Source organism: Ceratotherium simum, chromosome 16 (genome assembly GCF_057802395.1).
Source record: "Ceratotherium simum simum isolate JZ-2026a chromosome 16, ASM5780239v1, whole genome shotgun sequence".
NCBI lineage: Eukaryota > Metazoa > Chordata > Mammalia > Perissodactyla > Rhinocerotidae > Ceratotherium > Ceratotherium simum.
The window spans coordinates 62588704-62604965 of record NC_141915.1 but is presented as its reverse complement, the minus strand read 5'-3'; the positions used below and the strand labels follow the sequence as shown (position 1 = coordinate 62604965).

At 49.7% G+C, this 16262-nt stretch overlaps 1 protein-coding gene across 5 annotated transcripts in view; it reads left to right on the top strand.

The window, feature by feature from the left end:
• QTGAL (queuosine-tRNA galactosyltransferase) overlaps positions 1–16262 on the top strand; it is a 135156-nt gene that overhangs the window by 103604 nt on the left and 15290 nt on the right. For all 5 annotated transcript variants that reach the window (XM_087441872.1, XM_014789388.2, XM_087441871.1 and 2 more), the window contains 2 exons: positions 651–746; positions 8424–8548. In XM_087441872.1, the coding sequence (XP_087297998.1) occupies positions 651–746; positions 8424–8548 (221 nt within the window). The remainder of the gene's footprint in view (positions 1–650; positions 747–8423; positions 8549–16262) is intronic.

Sequence of the window (16262 nt, the reverse complement as noted above, 5' to 3'; positions counted from 1 at the left end):
AGGACCTGGGTGGAATGAGCATTATCCCGGGAATAGGACCTGGGGTGGAATGAGCATTGTCCCGGGAATAGGACCTGGGTGGAATGAGCATTATCCCGGGAATAGGACCTGGGTGGAATGAGCATTATCCCGGGAATAGGACCTGGGTGGAATGAGCATTATCCCGGGAATAGGACCTGGGTGGAATGAGCATTATCCCGGGAATAGGACCTGGGTGGAATGAGCATTATCCCGGGAATAGGACCTGGGGTGGAATGAGCGTTATCCTGGGAATAGGACCTGAAGTGACATAAGATTTATCCCCAGAATATGTCCTGGGGTGGGAGTGAGCACTAGTCTGAGAATAGGACCTGGGCTGGAATGAGCGTTATCCTGGGACTAGGACCTGGGGTGGAATGAACGTTATCCCAGGAGAAGGACCTGGGGTCGGGCTGGATTTGGCCACTGATTTCCTGTTGTCCCTCCCCGCTTCTGTCAGTCTTGGGGGCCGGACTCTGTTGATCTGGCTGTAATGTCCTGTGAACCCTTGTACCTACAGAGAAGGGAGCTATAAATCGATGGTCGCTCTCTGAATGACACTTTGTGGGAAGTAAATTGTAAGTTGTGTGACCAGCTGTTCTGTTAATTCTGTCCATGTTAATTGCTTCTAGGTGTTTACCTCCAATGGCCCCACTGTCGTCATGCCCACCTGGTTCTGCTCTCGAGTGTGGTTTTCCCACGTGGGCCCGTTTGATGAGGGCGGGCAGGTAAGCGTGGGTCCCCTTGTGGACTCCTCTCGGGTAGGGGAAGCGCTGTCCTCCTGTGGGTCCGGCACTCAGCCCTGCCCCTTAGGCGCCTCCAGGATCCAGGGATTAGGAGAGGGCCTTCCAAGAAGGTCTTCCCGGCACTCTCCTGCCATGCCGTGCTGTGCTGAGCGGCTGCGAGAGCAGCCGGGCTCGCAGCCCCAAGTTCGTTTTGCCGAAAGCAGGGGATTTCTTTGTGAAGGCTGCAGATGCCTGAGTCACACCTGCCCTGGCCCAGGCCCCGGGTTACCTCATCCTGGTTTAAAGGCTGTTTGTGGTAAAGGGCAGAATGTGGACGGTGTCGACTATGCTGCCTCTGGGAAGGAACAGCCTGGCCTTCCCCGTGGGGGAAGCATCCCCTGGGCATCGGTGTCCAAACTGGGCCTGGCTCCTTCCTCTGCATCCTCGCCTATTTGTGGGGGTGTCACCCATAGGAGCTTGGCTCATATTGGTCTCTAGCCTCTGGCCTTGAAATGGGGACCAGCCGCTGACCTGCCCACTCTTCCCTCGCCAGACAGTCTTAGAGTTACTACTCCTACACCTGATTAAAAAGTAACTCTTAGGGCCGATTAGTTTATTTTCCCTCAAGACCCCTTAAATTGGCTTTGAGAACTTGAGGTCTGGGCCCCATGAGGGGAGAGGGTGGACTGGGCCTGTTGCGGTCCATCATGCCTTCACTGTTTTGACCTTTGATGAGGCCCTGTGCCCCCCTACTGCTGGGCCAGGGGCAGGAGGGAGCCTGGATGCACAAAGGCCAGCAAAGGGTCTGGTAACAGGGCTCCTGGGGATGTGGAGACCCCAGGCCAGAAGCAGGTGTGGTGACTCAGGCCCAGGCTCCACCACCTGTCCTGGGGCCCTGGCCACAGTCTTTCCTACTCTGAGCCTCGTTCCCTCCTCTTGACATCAGGGTCAGCCATTCACTGACTGCACAGGAGCCACATGGAACCTTGGCTCGGGGCCAGCCCCGGTGCTGATCCCACACACGTCCCTCTGCCCCACCACTCCCTCCCTGCCTGTTGCTCACAGCCTCATTTTGGAGGGAGAAACTGGCTCCTCCACTGTCCCCCAAACTGTACCTTGGCCAGACAGCCCCTCATGGCCACCCAGACACACCCTCCAGGAGCAGTGCTCTTCTCATGTTTACAAACGAGCACCTGAGGGGACAGCCATAGGTGTCTGCACCAGGATATAAACCAGGGGCTGGCCCCCAGCCAGGCTGCCACTAGCAAGGCCACCTGGTCCTCTTGCCTCCAGGATTGGCCTGAGCAGGGAGCGTTGGTGCCACGGGCCCACTGTGCTCCTCCTGTTCCTGGCTTAGGCCATGCCTGGTGGACACATGACCGCCCTGCTCCAGCACCAGCTGACCTTCCCCTCTCCCCACGCAGCTGGGGTGGGAGGCCAGATCACTTCTCATGGAGGCGTGACAGCTCACGATTTTAGGGTATCAGGCACCATCTTGTGTTCCTGTTTCTCCTCAAATTCACGAGTGGAGAGAGCTTGTGCACGTGCGGCACCACCCTCCCCCCAGGGACACGCTCCTCCCCAAGGACCTCGGCTCCACCAGGGGCTGCAGGGGCCAAGGCTTTGTTTTCCAGGTGGGGTGATGTCTCAGCCAGCAGGTTCTCCCTGAAACTAAGACAATAGCTGGGCAAAGGGACACCCCAGCAAGTCTCCCTGCCTCCGCCTGCCTCCCTGCAGGTGCTACGAGAAGCCGCTGCTCTTATTGGAGCTGAATCCAAGTACCTCTGTTCATGGTCTTCTGGAGAAATGGTCACCAGGAGACATTCCATGAGAAACACTGATTTAAGGATCTGGTGCATCCTTAAATCATGGCCATGAACAGTCTCAGGATTCGGAAGTGTGTAAGGACTTAATTCTGTTAAGTCTTAATTCTGCTCGAGTTAGTTCTGCCTGTAGAGGAAGCTCCTGAAGGAAAAGAAAGTCCATCCCTCCCTTTGTACTGGGGCTCAGGGACCAGGGACCAGAGATTAGGGACGAGGTACCAGAGATCGGGGACTAGGGCCCAGGGATCAGACATCAGAGACTAGGGACCAGGGATCAGACATCAGAGACCAGGGACCAGGGATCAGACATCAGAGACCAGGGACCAGGGATCAGAGATCAGGGACCAGGGATTAGGGATCAGAGGTCATGGATCAGAGACCAGAGATCAGGCACCAGGACCAGGGCTGTGATGAGGTCGTAGCTGGAGCAAGTGAGGGATTTGGGGTGTGAGGAGGCAGGTCACAGATGGCAGCAGAGTTCACCATCAGAACAACGACACCATGTTTTCATGGTTCCTTCAGGCCTTCCCCAAAGAAACAGGTTGAGCTGAAGAGTTGTTCGTGGAGTGCCTTCCGAGGTGAACACAAGTGCCCTGAGAGCTGGACCTGGGTATGGGGACCACTCCTCAACTAATTCTTCCTGGGCCTTAGTGAAGAGCCAAGATCCCTCCAGGGCCACAGGGCTGCAGTTCTTAGCCCGTGGAGAGAGGGGCACATGCCCGAAGCAGCCGGGAACAGTCAACGTGCCGAATGATGCGGCAGGGAGGGGAGGGCAGCAAGACTCAGAGAAGGAGCTGGGTCGAAGGGCTCGTGGAGACGGCGTTCAAGAGCTGCAGCCTGCACGGTAGATGGGTTTCTAGTTGGGAAAATGCACTCGCAGAGGCAGTGTGGGAGGGGAGGGGAGTCTGAGACTCAGAGGTGGGTGTGATGGTGGCACAGGATGGCATCCAGCCATGGTAAACAGCCTCAGCTGCGGGGCCAGGAATCTGGATGTCCACAGGAGGCAGCCACTTCAGGCCCTTAAACAAGAAGAAGAGTAACAAAACTGGCGTTTTGTTGGTTCAGAACATGGCTCTTCTGAGGGCAGGTCTGGCTTGGGTGGGAACAGCCCGCAGGAGGCTCGTCATTGCCACAGCAAGAACTGGCTGCTCAGAGGAACTGCCGCCTGGCACTGCAGTCTTGCACATATGCTTTTATATCTGTTGGAAAGAGGCCCAGGCTTGGAACTGCAGTGTGAGGGGTGCTTGTTGGTTTTATAAGTTTTCTCCAAAGGGCAGAAGCCCTCAGCTCCCAGCCGTGGGCGAGCTCCTGTCCCTCAGACTCCTGGCCAGCGGCTGGTGTCAGTCCTTTCAGCTGGAGCCATTCTGGTTGGAGTTCTGTGGCTTCTCGTTGTATTTTAATTTGCATTTCCAAGATGACTAATGATATGGAGCAATTTTTCATGTGCTGATTGGCTACTCGTGTATTATTTTATGAAGTGTCCAGATCTTTTGGCCACTTTTAAAGGGGTTGTTAAAATTGTATTGTTGAATTGTTCTTTGTCAGGTAGTTGGGGGGGATATTTTCTTCCATTTTCAGTCTCTGGGATTTCCCCTCACTTCCATTTGTTCTGCTCATCTCAAGTTCTGTTCTGAAGACTTTGGAGCAGTAAGATGCGGGCTTCAACCCCTGTTGTGTCCGCTTCCTCCCCACCTGCCCCGCGGTGTCTGCCGGCCCCTGGCCTTCTTCCCTGGGCACAGACTTCAGCCAACCAGAGCCAGAAGCCATCACCCCTCTTGTATTTTAAGTTTCTCTTGGTGTTGAAGGAGGTCTGTATCTTGGTCTGGTGGTGTCTGTGTTCATCCTGTGCATTCTTCTGAAACCTTTTCTGGTCTGCTTTTTTTCAGTTTTTAAAGGTATTTTGACTCCCACCTATTGTCTCTACAACAACCAATGAGCTCATTCTCTTCCCCTCGTTCCCGTCTCCTCCCGCTTCTCCCTGCGTGATTTCCACTTGTGTCGGAAGAGAAACATTTGTAGAGGCGTCTCCCACCCACTCTCTGTCTTCGGGGCCCTGGACCTACAGTCACACACACATCCATGTTCGCCAGCACAGCTTTTGCTGAAGCTTCTGCAGTCGTCTGTGGGCCTGGCGGAGCTCTGGCCTTCCTTAGGTCCTTGCCGCTCACAACTGTGATCCTAGATCCCTGACACTGGAAGGAGACTTGGGCTATAAGAAAAGCCTTCCGTGAGTCTTGAAAATACCGTTTCCTTGTTGCCTTCGTGTCACTCTTGAGAAGCCTGATGCTCACGAATCCTCTTGACTTTGCCCAGAGGCTGAGAACGATTTCTTTATTGTTTAAAGACAAATAGTTTCACTGGGGTTTGCTTAAAGCTGCTCTGGTGGGCCTTTTCAGTGTGTGGAACCAGGTCTGCTTCTGTTTCTGGAAACTTTTCTTGGCGTGTAGTTTCCAGTGTTAGCTGTGCTCCGTTGTTTTGTTGTTCTGTTTCAAAGGCTCTGGTTACACACTGGCTCAATTCTCTTTGTCCGTTTTCCGTTTCAACAACTTTCTCTAACCCTTTTTACTCCTTTCATTATATAATTTTCATTTTCTTGTTTATTTTCCTACATTTCTTCAATGTCTCTTATTAAATTTTTATTCAAATCGGTTTTCCTTTGAGGACCTTGTAATTTAGTCTTCATTTCTCATATAATTTTATCTTTTTCTTCTATTTCTTTTTTGAGTTCAGCCAACCCTCTTTTATTTAAGAGGTTTATTGAGGTATAATTCAGATTATAACTCATACACATTATACGTCACATTCTGCGTCACACGATTCACTTATTAAAACGTGCAGCTCAGTGTGCTTTAGAAAATTCACGGAGATGTACAACCATCGTCACGCTCTGACATTAGAACAGTTTCATCCCAAAAGAAGCTTCATGCCCACGAGCAGTCACGCCTCGTCCCCCGGCGGCCAAGCACTAACACGCTGTCTTCAGGCCTCTTTTTTTGTCTCCCCTTTTGGGCAAGGGTCCACTTTGCACCGAATTCCATTTGTTACTGGATTTCTGGTTCAAGAGGGGCTCCTCATGTTCTCCAGCGCTCACTGAGGATGTGCAGTCCCACGTGGGGAAGTGCCCACTGAGAGGAAGTGCCCTCAGCCTTCCAGCTGTCTCGTGGTTTGGGGTCTTGTTGTTGCTATTGTTATGGGGAGGCTTGGATTTCTGTCCACGGATTTCCATCCACGGAAGTGTCTGGTTCTCTGTGTTCCTCTGACACGGGCTCCCTGTAGGTGAAGACGTCCGTCTGTGCGTCCTCGGCACCCGCAGGCGGTCTGCAGATGTCTGACTCCAGGCTGCGCCCTCGTCCCCATGGTGAAGTGCAACAACCTTCCCGGAGTGCGTTCAGTGGAGGCGCCGGGAGAAGGGCTGGTGTCTCCTGTCCTACAGGATCCTGATCCCTTTTCACCAGGTCTGGGAGGTGCACCTGCCCTGCCCAACCACCATCTCACCCCCCGGGACCCCTCTGTGCGTCCCTCCTCGGGTGGCTCCAGCTCGGAGTTCCCGTGCTGCTCCTCCCCCCACAACCGCAGTCTCCACGGAGGATTTGCGCTCAGTTACTCCCACCTGCCTTGACTTTTTCCACGCCGTGTCACCTCTTCCTCCCATCATGGCCTCTGCAGTTTTCAGCCGGTCAGGGCAGGTCAGGGGAGCCCGGCTTGGTGAATGCGCGCTTGTCGAGGAGCCGGTCGGTGGAGCTGGGGCAGCAGCCCGGTGGGGAGGGGGCGCTAAGTGGGACAGACCCCTTCACCTGCAGGGGACAGAGATGCCCCGTGCCTCCTCCAACTAAATCCTCACTTTTCTTTTTGCCAGAAATAAGGAAACTGGGAGAATCAAGTTCTTCCAGGTCATGAGAAGAGAGAACATCTTTTCTGTCTCATTCCCAAATCTATAAAGTGCGCCTTTAACGGCACCTTTGAAAATGCAGAAAATCAGAAAAAAGGAAAATATACAAATCACCTGTGAGCCCATCACTACACACCTGCTCTGAGCTTTTATCTTTATTTACTGCAGACAATCTTGAGCAGAGCTGTAAACACAATTTTGAAACTTGATTTTTTTTTTTTTTTTTTTTTTTAAGATTTTATGTATTTATTTTCCCCCCAAAGCCCCAGTAGATAGTTGTATGTCATAGCTGCACATCCTTCTAGCTGCTGTATGTGGGACCCGGCCCCAGCATGGCCGGAGAAGTGGCGCGTCGGCGCACACCCGGGATCCGAACCCGGGCTGCCAGCAGCGGAGCGCACGCACTTAACCGCCAAGCCACGGGGCCGGCCCTGAAACTTGATTTTTAACTTAGCATTTTATTATAAATCTTTCCACATCATCATGGTCTTTGTCAAAACTGTTTCAGTTACTGCCCAGTAGTCCCTCGAGTCGCTGTGCACTGATTTCTGCAGCCATCCCGGATGCTGGCAATGAGAGCGTCCACTCCACGTCGTCACAGGACTGCCCTGGAAGGCTGGGGTTTGTGTTTGGATGGTTCTCGACGAGCCTGCTCTGCTTGGGGCCATGAGGGTGGTCGGCAGGTCCTGGCTCACACGCCTGTGATCGGTGGTGGTTTATACGGCGGCCGGGGGGCAGACTCCGGCACTCACCGCAGCACTTCAGTGCCGACCTTAGGAATGAGTCAGGAGCTGCCGGGTCCGGCTGCCCGCCAGGGGTGGCGCTCAGCCCTCAAGCAGTGCCCAGGCCTGACCAGGAAGCAGCGGCTCTCTTCTAAATCGTCTTCCGGCCCAGGGAGCAGCAGACAGGACATGTTGGGGTTATCGCTGACCCTGTGAGACCTGGTGCAAACGGGCCCAGTCTGGGGATGCGCTTGGCCCATGGAGCTGGTGAGGAGGTGCCATGGCCCCAAAGGGTCCTGTCGCCCCCCAGGGTGACCGGCCACCAGGCTCTGTCGAGACATCTGTGACCTCAAAAGCCAGCTGTGCCGCCTTCCTCTTGGAAACGGGCAGCGGCCTGGAGGCCCTGAGAGGCTGAGGCTAAGCAGCCACGGGCCTTATTGGAACTGGTTATCATGGCCGTGGCCCTGGCGCTGCCTTGTCTTAACCAAGCTCAGGGTTTGAGAGCTGGCCAAGGAGGCAGGACAGGCTGGAGTCCTTGAGAAATGGCCACTGGGCTGTCAGAAAACTAGCCTTTGCCTGGAGCGATGTGTCCCAGCGTCACTGAAGGCCGGGCCCTGGCTGTTGATGGGCTCCGCCTGCTGAATTCACCGTTGGTGACCTGCTGTTGAGAACCAGGAGGGTGAACCCGATCCAGACCCTCCCTCACTCGGTCTTCACTTTTGAATTTAAGAAGGTGAAGGGGAGTTACCTTGGTGTCCATTCTCAGGGCTGAGATGGGCCAGCCCTGGACCAGCAGGGTGGCCACAGGTCCCAGCGCCCTGGCCCTGGTGAGCGGAGGGTGGGGCCGCCCCTTCCTCCTCTTCTCCAGCCTGGGGGAGGGAGGACCTGGGTTCTCATGGGACAGGGGACCCCAGTGAAAAGCTCTGCGGAACCCGGGGGCGGGGCATTCCTCAGGTAGGAGGCCGTGATCGAGGGCGGTGCTGGGGCTTCTGTCTGCCCCTCTGGCACTTTCTTGTCCATGTGGTCACTCTTGCCCAGCAACATCGTGTGCTGGAGGCCGCTGGGCACGTCGTGAACTCCCTATAACCTTGCGGATCCAGCCGGACTTGGGCGGCCGGGGACGCTGGACGGAATTCCGTCTGCAATCACCTGAATCAATGCACAGGCCGAAAGCACTGGCCGCAAGTGCGTCTTCTGTGGTGAGCGGAGCCGCCCGCAACAGCTGACGCTTCTCGTCCTCCCGCAGGGTGTGCCCGAGGACCTGCTGTTCTTCTACAACCACCTCAGGAAGGGCGGCGGGGTCGTCCGGGTGGACCAGAGCCTCCTCCTCTACCGCTACCACCCGAACGCGGCAACCCACTCCGTCCTCGAGTATGTGGGTCCCGATGCTCCAGACACTGAGGGCGGGGTGGCCTGTGAGGAGCTGGCCAAGGTCCAGGCCAGGGGCGATGGGGCAGGTCTCTGCCACGAGGTGGGAGATCCGCAATTGTGGCCAGCGTGCTGCGCAGGGTGCCGCAGCCTTCACGGAAGGAGGTCGTCTCGGGGTCTGAGGACTAGGTGTTCCCGGGATGAGGCCAATGTCTGTTCTCACTGTTTTGAAGTCAGGTAGAATTCACACATGGCTGTTCTTTTGAAGTCTTGCTCTCGCTTGCTTTGAGCTGACAGGACTCGCAGAGTGAGCCCTGCACACCTCTGATGTGATGACAGGTGGGCTGGGGGCGCCCTCTTCCCTCCCTCGCCCAGGGGAGGCCGCCGTGGATAGCGGTTTAGCCACACCCACTACTTGGGGCATCACAAGGAGGCCTGCCCACTCCTTCTCTCCCTCTTTTCCCATCGGGCACAGCCCACACGTCCCCCAGGCTCCAAGGCTGCTGGCCTGAGCCGCTGCAGCTAGGTGTGCACTCAAAGCTGACTGCTGGGGACGGGGCAGGAGAGGGAAATGCAGGTAGGATGACGAGAAGATAATTTGAACTCTGTGTTCATGTGTGTGCATGCGTGTGCACACGTGCCCATGTATGTGCATTTTACATTTTTCTCACAACTACAAGTGTTTGTCCCCTGCAGTGCCTTGCTACCGTAACACTGTTCACTTTTGGGAATGGGGAAGAACGGGGCACTCAAACAGGTCTGTTAAGGGATGCTCTGAGTGTAAAGAGCTTGACGCAGGGACATGCATTCGTGTTTCAGGAGTTGACTTGACTCTGTTCTTCCCCAGAGGTGTGAGATTTGTTGGAATGTTGTGGCTTCTCAACTGGGAATCCTCTGTCCTGGGAGGTCTAATGTCCACTTACACTGAGGGCTGTGATGTCCACCGTCACAGCAGGTGTGATGCCATTTGTCACATTTGGGGGTCCCAGGCTGCAGCATCCATGTGAACTTGGGAGGTCCTTGAACTTTGGCACTTGTGTTGTTCAACATAAAACTTAGCTTCTTTGTTTTCCAGCTTTAAGCAAAAGAACTTGATTTCCCTTGTCTTTTGTTAAATCTGAATTTTGATACAGTAGCTTTAGTGGAGCATCGTTGTTTGGGAGTTTGTTGTCATGAACCTGATTCAATGTAAGTGTGATTTGCACACATAGGGAAAAGGTCATTTCACAGGAGGACATAACAATCCTGAATGTTTTTACCCCTAATCACAGAGTTTCAAGATACATGAAGCAAAAACTGACAGAAATAAAGGGAGAAAATGACAAATCCACAATTACAGTTGGAGATCTTAATACTTCTGTCTCAGAAATTGACAGAAGTAGGGGTAATCTGTATTAACCAACCTGACCTAATTGACATTTACAGAACACTACACTCAACTGCAGAATACACATTCTTTTAAAGTGCAAGATAGGGCCTGGCCCGGTGGCGTAGTGGTTAAGTTTGCACGCTCCACTTTGGCAGCCCGGGGTTCTCAGGTTCGGATCCCAGGCGTGGACCTACACACTGCTTATCAAGCCATGCTGTGGCAGGTGTCCCACATATAAAGTAGAGGAAGATGGGCACGGATATTAGCCCAGGGCCGATCTTCTTCAGCAAAAATGAAGAGGAGGATTGGCCACAGATGTTAGCTCAGGGCTAATCTTCCTCACAAAATAAATAAAGTGCAAGATAGACAATATTTTGGACCACAAAACAAATCTGAATAAATTTCAAATGATTGAAATCACAAATCCACAGGGTATGTTTTATGACCACATAGAATTCAGTTAGAAATCCTTAAGACACCTTGAAAATCCAAAATATTTGGAAATTAAGCAACCAAGGGGAAAAAAATCACAAAGGAAATTACCAAAAATCATTTAATTTGATGACAGTTAAAATGATACGTCAGAATTTGTGGAATTTAGATAAAGCAGAGTCTACAGTAAAATTGTATAGCTTTAGAAGCTCATATTATAAAAGAAGAAACTAAGCAATTATGCAAGTCTCCACTTTTAAAAGTTACTAAAGTAATATCAAATAAACGCAACTAAATAGAAGGAAAGAAATGAAGAATGGCAAATGATGAAATTGAAAATGGACAGTCAATAGAAAAGCATCAGCAAAACCAAGAATTGGTTGTTTGAAATAAAATCAATAAAATTGACAAACCTCTAGCAAGATTGATTTAAAACAGAAAAGAAAATACAGATTACCAATGTATTGAGAATGAAACAGGAGACATCACTATGGATCCTACAAATACTTAAAGTATAAATAAAAATTACATTTGTAATTTTAAAACTTTCCATAAAGAAAAGCCAAGCTAGATGGCTTTACTGATATATCCTATCAAAGAGTTAAGGAAGAAATAATACCAACCTTACAGAAATTCCTTCAGAAAATAGAAGAGGAGAAAGATCTACTGGGTGTTGGGAAGGAGCTCCCAGTTCACTCAATGAGACCAGCATGACTCTGATACCAAAATGCTACAAGAACATTACAGAAAATAAAATTAAAGACCAATATTCCTTATTAAAATAGATGTAAAAATCATTCACAAAATATTGCCAAACGAATATAATGTGTGTCAATTATACCTCAATTTAAAAAAGAAAGAAAAAAAATATTACCAAGTCAAATTCAGAAATACATATGAAAGGATAATACATCATGAATACACATCTGGTTCAACATTCAAAAATCAATTAGTATGGTTTACTACAGTAACAGAATAAAGGATGAAAACCACATGATCAGCCCAATAGCTGCAGAAAAAGCATTTGACAAAATTCAATAACCATTCATAATTTTTTAAAAATGTCAGAAAACTAGAAATAGAAGGAAACTTTCTCAATCTGATAATATCTACACAAACCTACAACTAACCTCATACTTAATAATTAAAGACTAAATGCTTTCCCTCTTAAGATCAGGAATAAGCAAGGTGAGAGCTCACGACTTCTATTCAACGTCCTAACAGAGGTCAGTGCAATAAGACAAGAAAAAGAAAAGATATAAGCGTTAGAAAGTGAAAGTAAAACTATCATCATTTGTAGATGGCATGATTATGTTTCATAGGAAATCAGAACCAATAATTTAGCAACTTTTCCAGGATCCAAGTTCAGGATATATATATTTACATGTTTGCATGAACACACACATACAATCTCTATAGACCTGCAATGAACAATTTAAAAATGCAGTTTTGGGCCAGCCCCGTGGCTTAGTGGTTAAGTGCGCGCGCTCCGCTGCTGGCGGACCGGGTTCGATCCCGGGCGCGCACCGACGCACCGCTTCCCCGGCCATGCTGAGGCCGCGTCCCACATACAGCAACTAGAAGGATGTGCAGCTATGACATACAACTATCTACTGGGGCTTTGGGGGGGAAAAAAATAAATAAAATTAAAAAAAAAAATTTAAAAATGCAGTTTTAAAAGAATGTATGATGGCATCAAAAATAAAATACTTATGGGTAAATTTAACAAGGTATGTGTATATGCTCTAAAAATCACAGAAAAAAAATTGCTGAGGGAAATTAAAGAAAATCTATAATATAAATGGGGAGATATACCACATTCATGGATTAGAAGACAAAGTATTGTTAATGCCAGTTCTCGGCAAATTGATCTGTAGAGTCAATGCAATCCCAGTAAAAGTCTCAGCTGGCTTCTTTGTAGAAACTGATATTGGCTTCTAAAATTCACGTGGGAAGCCAAAGGACCCAGAATGGCCTAACAACCTTGAAAAGAACAAAATTTGAGGACTCACAGTACCTGATTTTAAGACTTACTCTGAAGCTACAGCAGTCAGGAAAATGGAGTGGTAACATAAAGACAGACAAACAGATCAATGAGACAGAGGATCCAGAAACAGACTCACTAATATACACCCCATTGATTTTCAACCAAGTCCCCAAAGGCATTCAAGGGAAAAAGGAAAATGTTTTCAACAAACAGAACAATTGGATACCCATATGGGGGAAAAAAAGAATCTCACATCATATAGAAAAATTAATTCTAGATGGATCCCAGATATAAATACAGAAGCAGCTAAAATATAAAGCTTCTGAAAGAAAACATTAGGGAATATCTTCACAACTTAGAGATAGGCAAAAGTTTATTAGCAAGGACATGAGAATCATTTAAAAATTGATAAATTGGACTTCATCAAAATTAAAAACTTTTGCTCATAAAAAGATACCATTAGGATGGGGCCGGCCCGGTGGCACAAGTGGTTAAGTGCGCATGCTCCGCTGTGGTGGCCCGGGGTTCGCCAGTTCGGATCCCGGGCACGCACCGACATGCTGCTTGGCAAGCCATGCTGTGCTGGCGTCCCATATAAAGTGGAGGAGGATGGGCCCAGATGTTAGCCCAGGGCCAGTCTTCCTCAGCAAAAAAAAAGGAGGGTTGGCAGATGTTAGCTCAAGGCTGATTTTCCTCACAAAAAAGAAAAAAAAAATACCATTAGGAAAATGAGTAGGCAAACCACAGACTGGGAGAAAATATTCACAATACATATATCTGAGAGAGGACTAGTATGGAGGACATACATATAAAGAACCCCTACCACGAAATAATAAAAAGACAATCTAATAAAAATAGGCAAAATACTGCACTCGCACAACACTTCACAAAGCAATAATATATAAATGGTCAATGAGCACATGAAAAAGTACTCATCATTACCATCAGAGAGATGCAAATTAAACCCGCTGCACACCCACTAGGAGGGTTGAAATGAATGTCTGGCAATTGCACATGGTGGCGAGGATGCGGAACTGGCAGGACTCTCATGCATTGTTCTTGGGAGCGTGAATGGTATATCCTCTTTGGAAAACTGTTTGGCATTTTTTATTAATTAAATTGATAGCTGCCCTGTGAGCCAGCAATTCTATGTCTAGTTGTTTATCCAAGAGAAATGGAAACATTGCTCAACACATCACTGCAGATAATAGCCAAGAACTGGGAACAACCACAATGTCCATCAACAGGTGAATGGATACACCAAGTTTGCTGTAATGGGAGGATCCTAAGCCTTAAAAGAAAACAAGCTACTGATACTTGTAAGAATGTGGATTAATGTCAAAAAAGTATGGTTAGTAAAAGAAGCCAGACACAAAAGCATGCCTCCCGTGGGATTCCACTTATGTGAAGTCTCCAATAGGCAGAACCAGTCCACAGCGAGAGAAACTAGAACCCTGGCTTTCTCTGGGGAAGGAGGCACATGGAACTGCTCTGCATCTTGACAGGGGTGGGTCACATGTATATATATGTGTGTTATAACCCACTGACCGTACACACACTTAAGATCCTTGCACTTCACTCTGTGTAAATTATACCTTCATTAAAAGTTTAAAAATATCTGACAAGTGTTTCTTCAACAAAGTAATCTGTCCCCCACCATAATGGAGTTGGAAACTCTGTGTGAATAAAGTACTAAGGTGGTCGTCTGGGCACAATTCTGCAGAGCTGTGAAATGCTGGGACATCCGGAATCTTCCACAGGGCTGTGAAATGCTGCAAAGGTTCGCATACATGTGACCCCACCTTGAGTTCCTGTGAAGCCAGTTCAAGTGAAGGGACTTTCTGTATGACTTTGGTGGTGACCACAGCAGTTTCCTGCCCGCAGTGTGGCAGGTGCCCATGTGTCTTGTAGGGACCAGGCAGCAGGCCAGAGGGCTCTGCCGCACGCATCCTCCCCCGTTTGCGTGCGATAAATCTGTCTTTTATGTTGAAACCTTTTTTTTTCTTTTTTTGCAGCGTGAGGCTTTGCCACCCACAACTCAAAAGAAGTGATCTCATGTTAGTTTCTGTATTGGATTAAAGTGTTTGAGCTGTGAGTGGCAAAACCTCAGAGTAATCAGCTTTAATTACACCCTCAGGCTTGTCAAGAATTGAATTCCTTCAGTCTTTCCCAAAAAGCCCTCCATTTGAGAGCGCTCCCTGATTCTTGTCATTTTTATTTTAAATTGAGAACGGTCAGCACTTACATCGTTGAACAGTTTTCACTACAATACTGCAGACATCCGGAGGCCTAAAGGAGTAATGTCTCTAACACGAAACATCGCCTCCCTCCCCTCCTGCCCACCAGGAGCTGAGGCCGTGCTGTTTCACCCGTTTCTTCGCACTTTCCCCCGTGTGTGATGTCGCTGTTTCACACCCTCAGGATGTTATGTAAAGGATAGCGTCCTGCCTATTCCTTCTGAAAACCCGTTTGTTGCTCAGCCTCAAGGTCGGGCTCCTGGCTGCTGCTTGTGGCTCATCCACCTTCATTCCCACATGGCCTCACTTCTCCTGAGCGCCACTGTCTCCTCCCAGCCTTTCTGCCTCCCGCCTGCTGAGGGGCCATCCCGCCCCACTGCCAGCCCCCACTACCTCTTGTCCTGACCTCTGGGCCTGTCTCCTGGCACAGTGATGTGTCCCTGACACACGGCTCCTTCCAGAAAGTTCTGGAAATGCCCATCTGTGGGTTTGGGGAAACCTGTGCACTGGCTTCTGCACCGCCAGCCCTCGCTCGAGGACACTGCTTCCTCGCAGCGGGTGGAGAGAGCATTGTGAAGGACACTAACAGTGTTCTCACCAAGAACTACAGAACACAGCGGGCCCGGGGCTCCTGAGGAGACGGCGCCGCCTCAGGAGGAGTTTTATTGCCCACGATACATGTGTCTTCCTGGCAGTTTCTGAACTTGATCGTCTCGTCGTGTGCGGGTGTTTTCCGACCAGAGACCACCTGAGACGCCGCGGGGCGCAGACAGGTGCGTCCAGGCTCTGGCGGGCACGCTTCTTCGGGCCTCGTTTTCCTTTCACGTTTAGACCCACAGTCCCCCGAATCCGTGCCGCAGGCGGTGAGAGGTGGGGTCAGGTCCGTCCTTCCCCATGGGGGCCGTTATGGGTGAGGCATCCTCCCTGCTCAGCTTGGTCCATCCCTGGGTCGGCACATCCCATGCACGGCCCCAGGCTGCCCTCACCCCTGAGGCTGTCAGCAGCGTCCTGGTTGCAGCTCTGGTCCCCTTGAGGGCTGTTCTGGGCCATCTCATGTCCTCGTAAACGTCCACAGAACCTTGGGGATTTTGATGGAGGTTCATTGATCCTGCACGTCAATTTGAAGAGAACTGACTGGTTAAGAAGAAAAGCAAACATGCACCCCTGTGTTCACTGCAGCGTTATTCACAATAGCCAAGACTTGGAAGGAACCTAAGTGCCCATCAAGGGACGAATGGATAAAGAAGCTGTGGTATATATACACAATGGAATACTACTCAGCCATAAGAAACGAGGAAATCCAGCCATTTGTGACACCATGGATGGACATTGAGGGTATAATGCAAAGTGAAATAAGTCAGAGGGAGAAGGTCAAATACCGTATGATTTCCTTCATTAAGTAGTAGATAATAACAACAACAAACAAACACATAGGGACAGAGATTGGATTGGTCGTTACCAGAGGGGAAGGGGGGAGGGAGGAGGGCAAAAGGGATAGTTCAGCACATGTGTGTGCTGATGGGTTGTAATTAGTATTTGGGTGGTGAACATGATGTAACCTATGCAGAGTGGAGGTATAATGATGTGCACCCGAAATTTATACAATGTTGTAAACCAATGTTACTGCAATAAACAAAAAGTTACAAAAAAAAAAAAACAAGAGAAACAAGTCACAGAAGTGGCAGATACTGT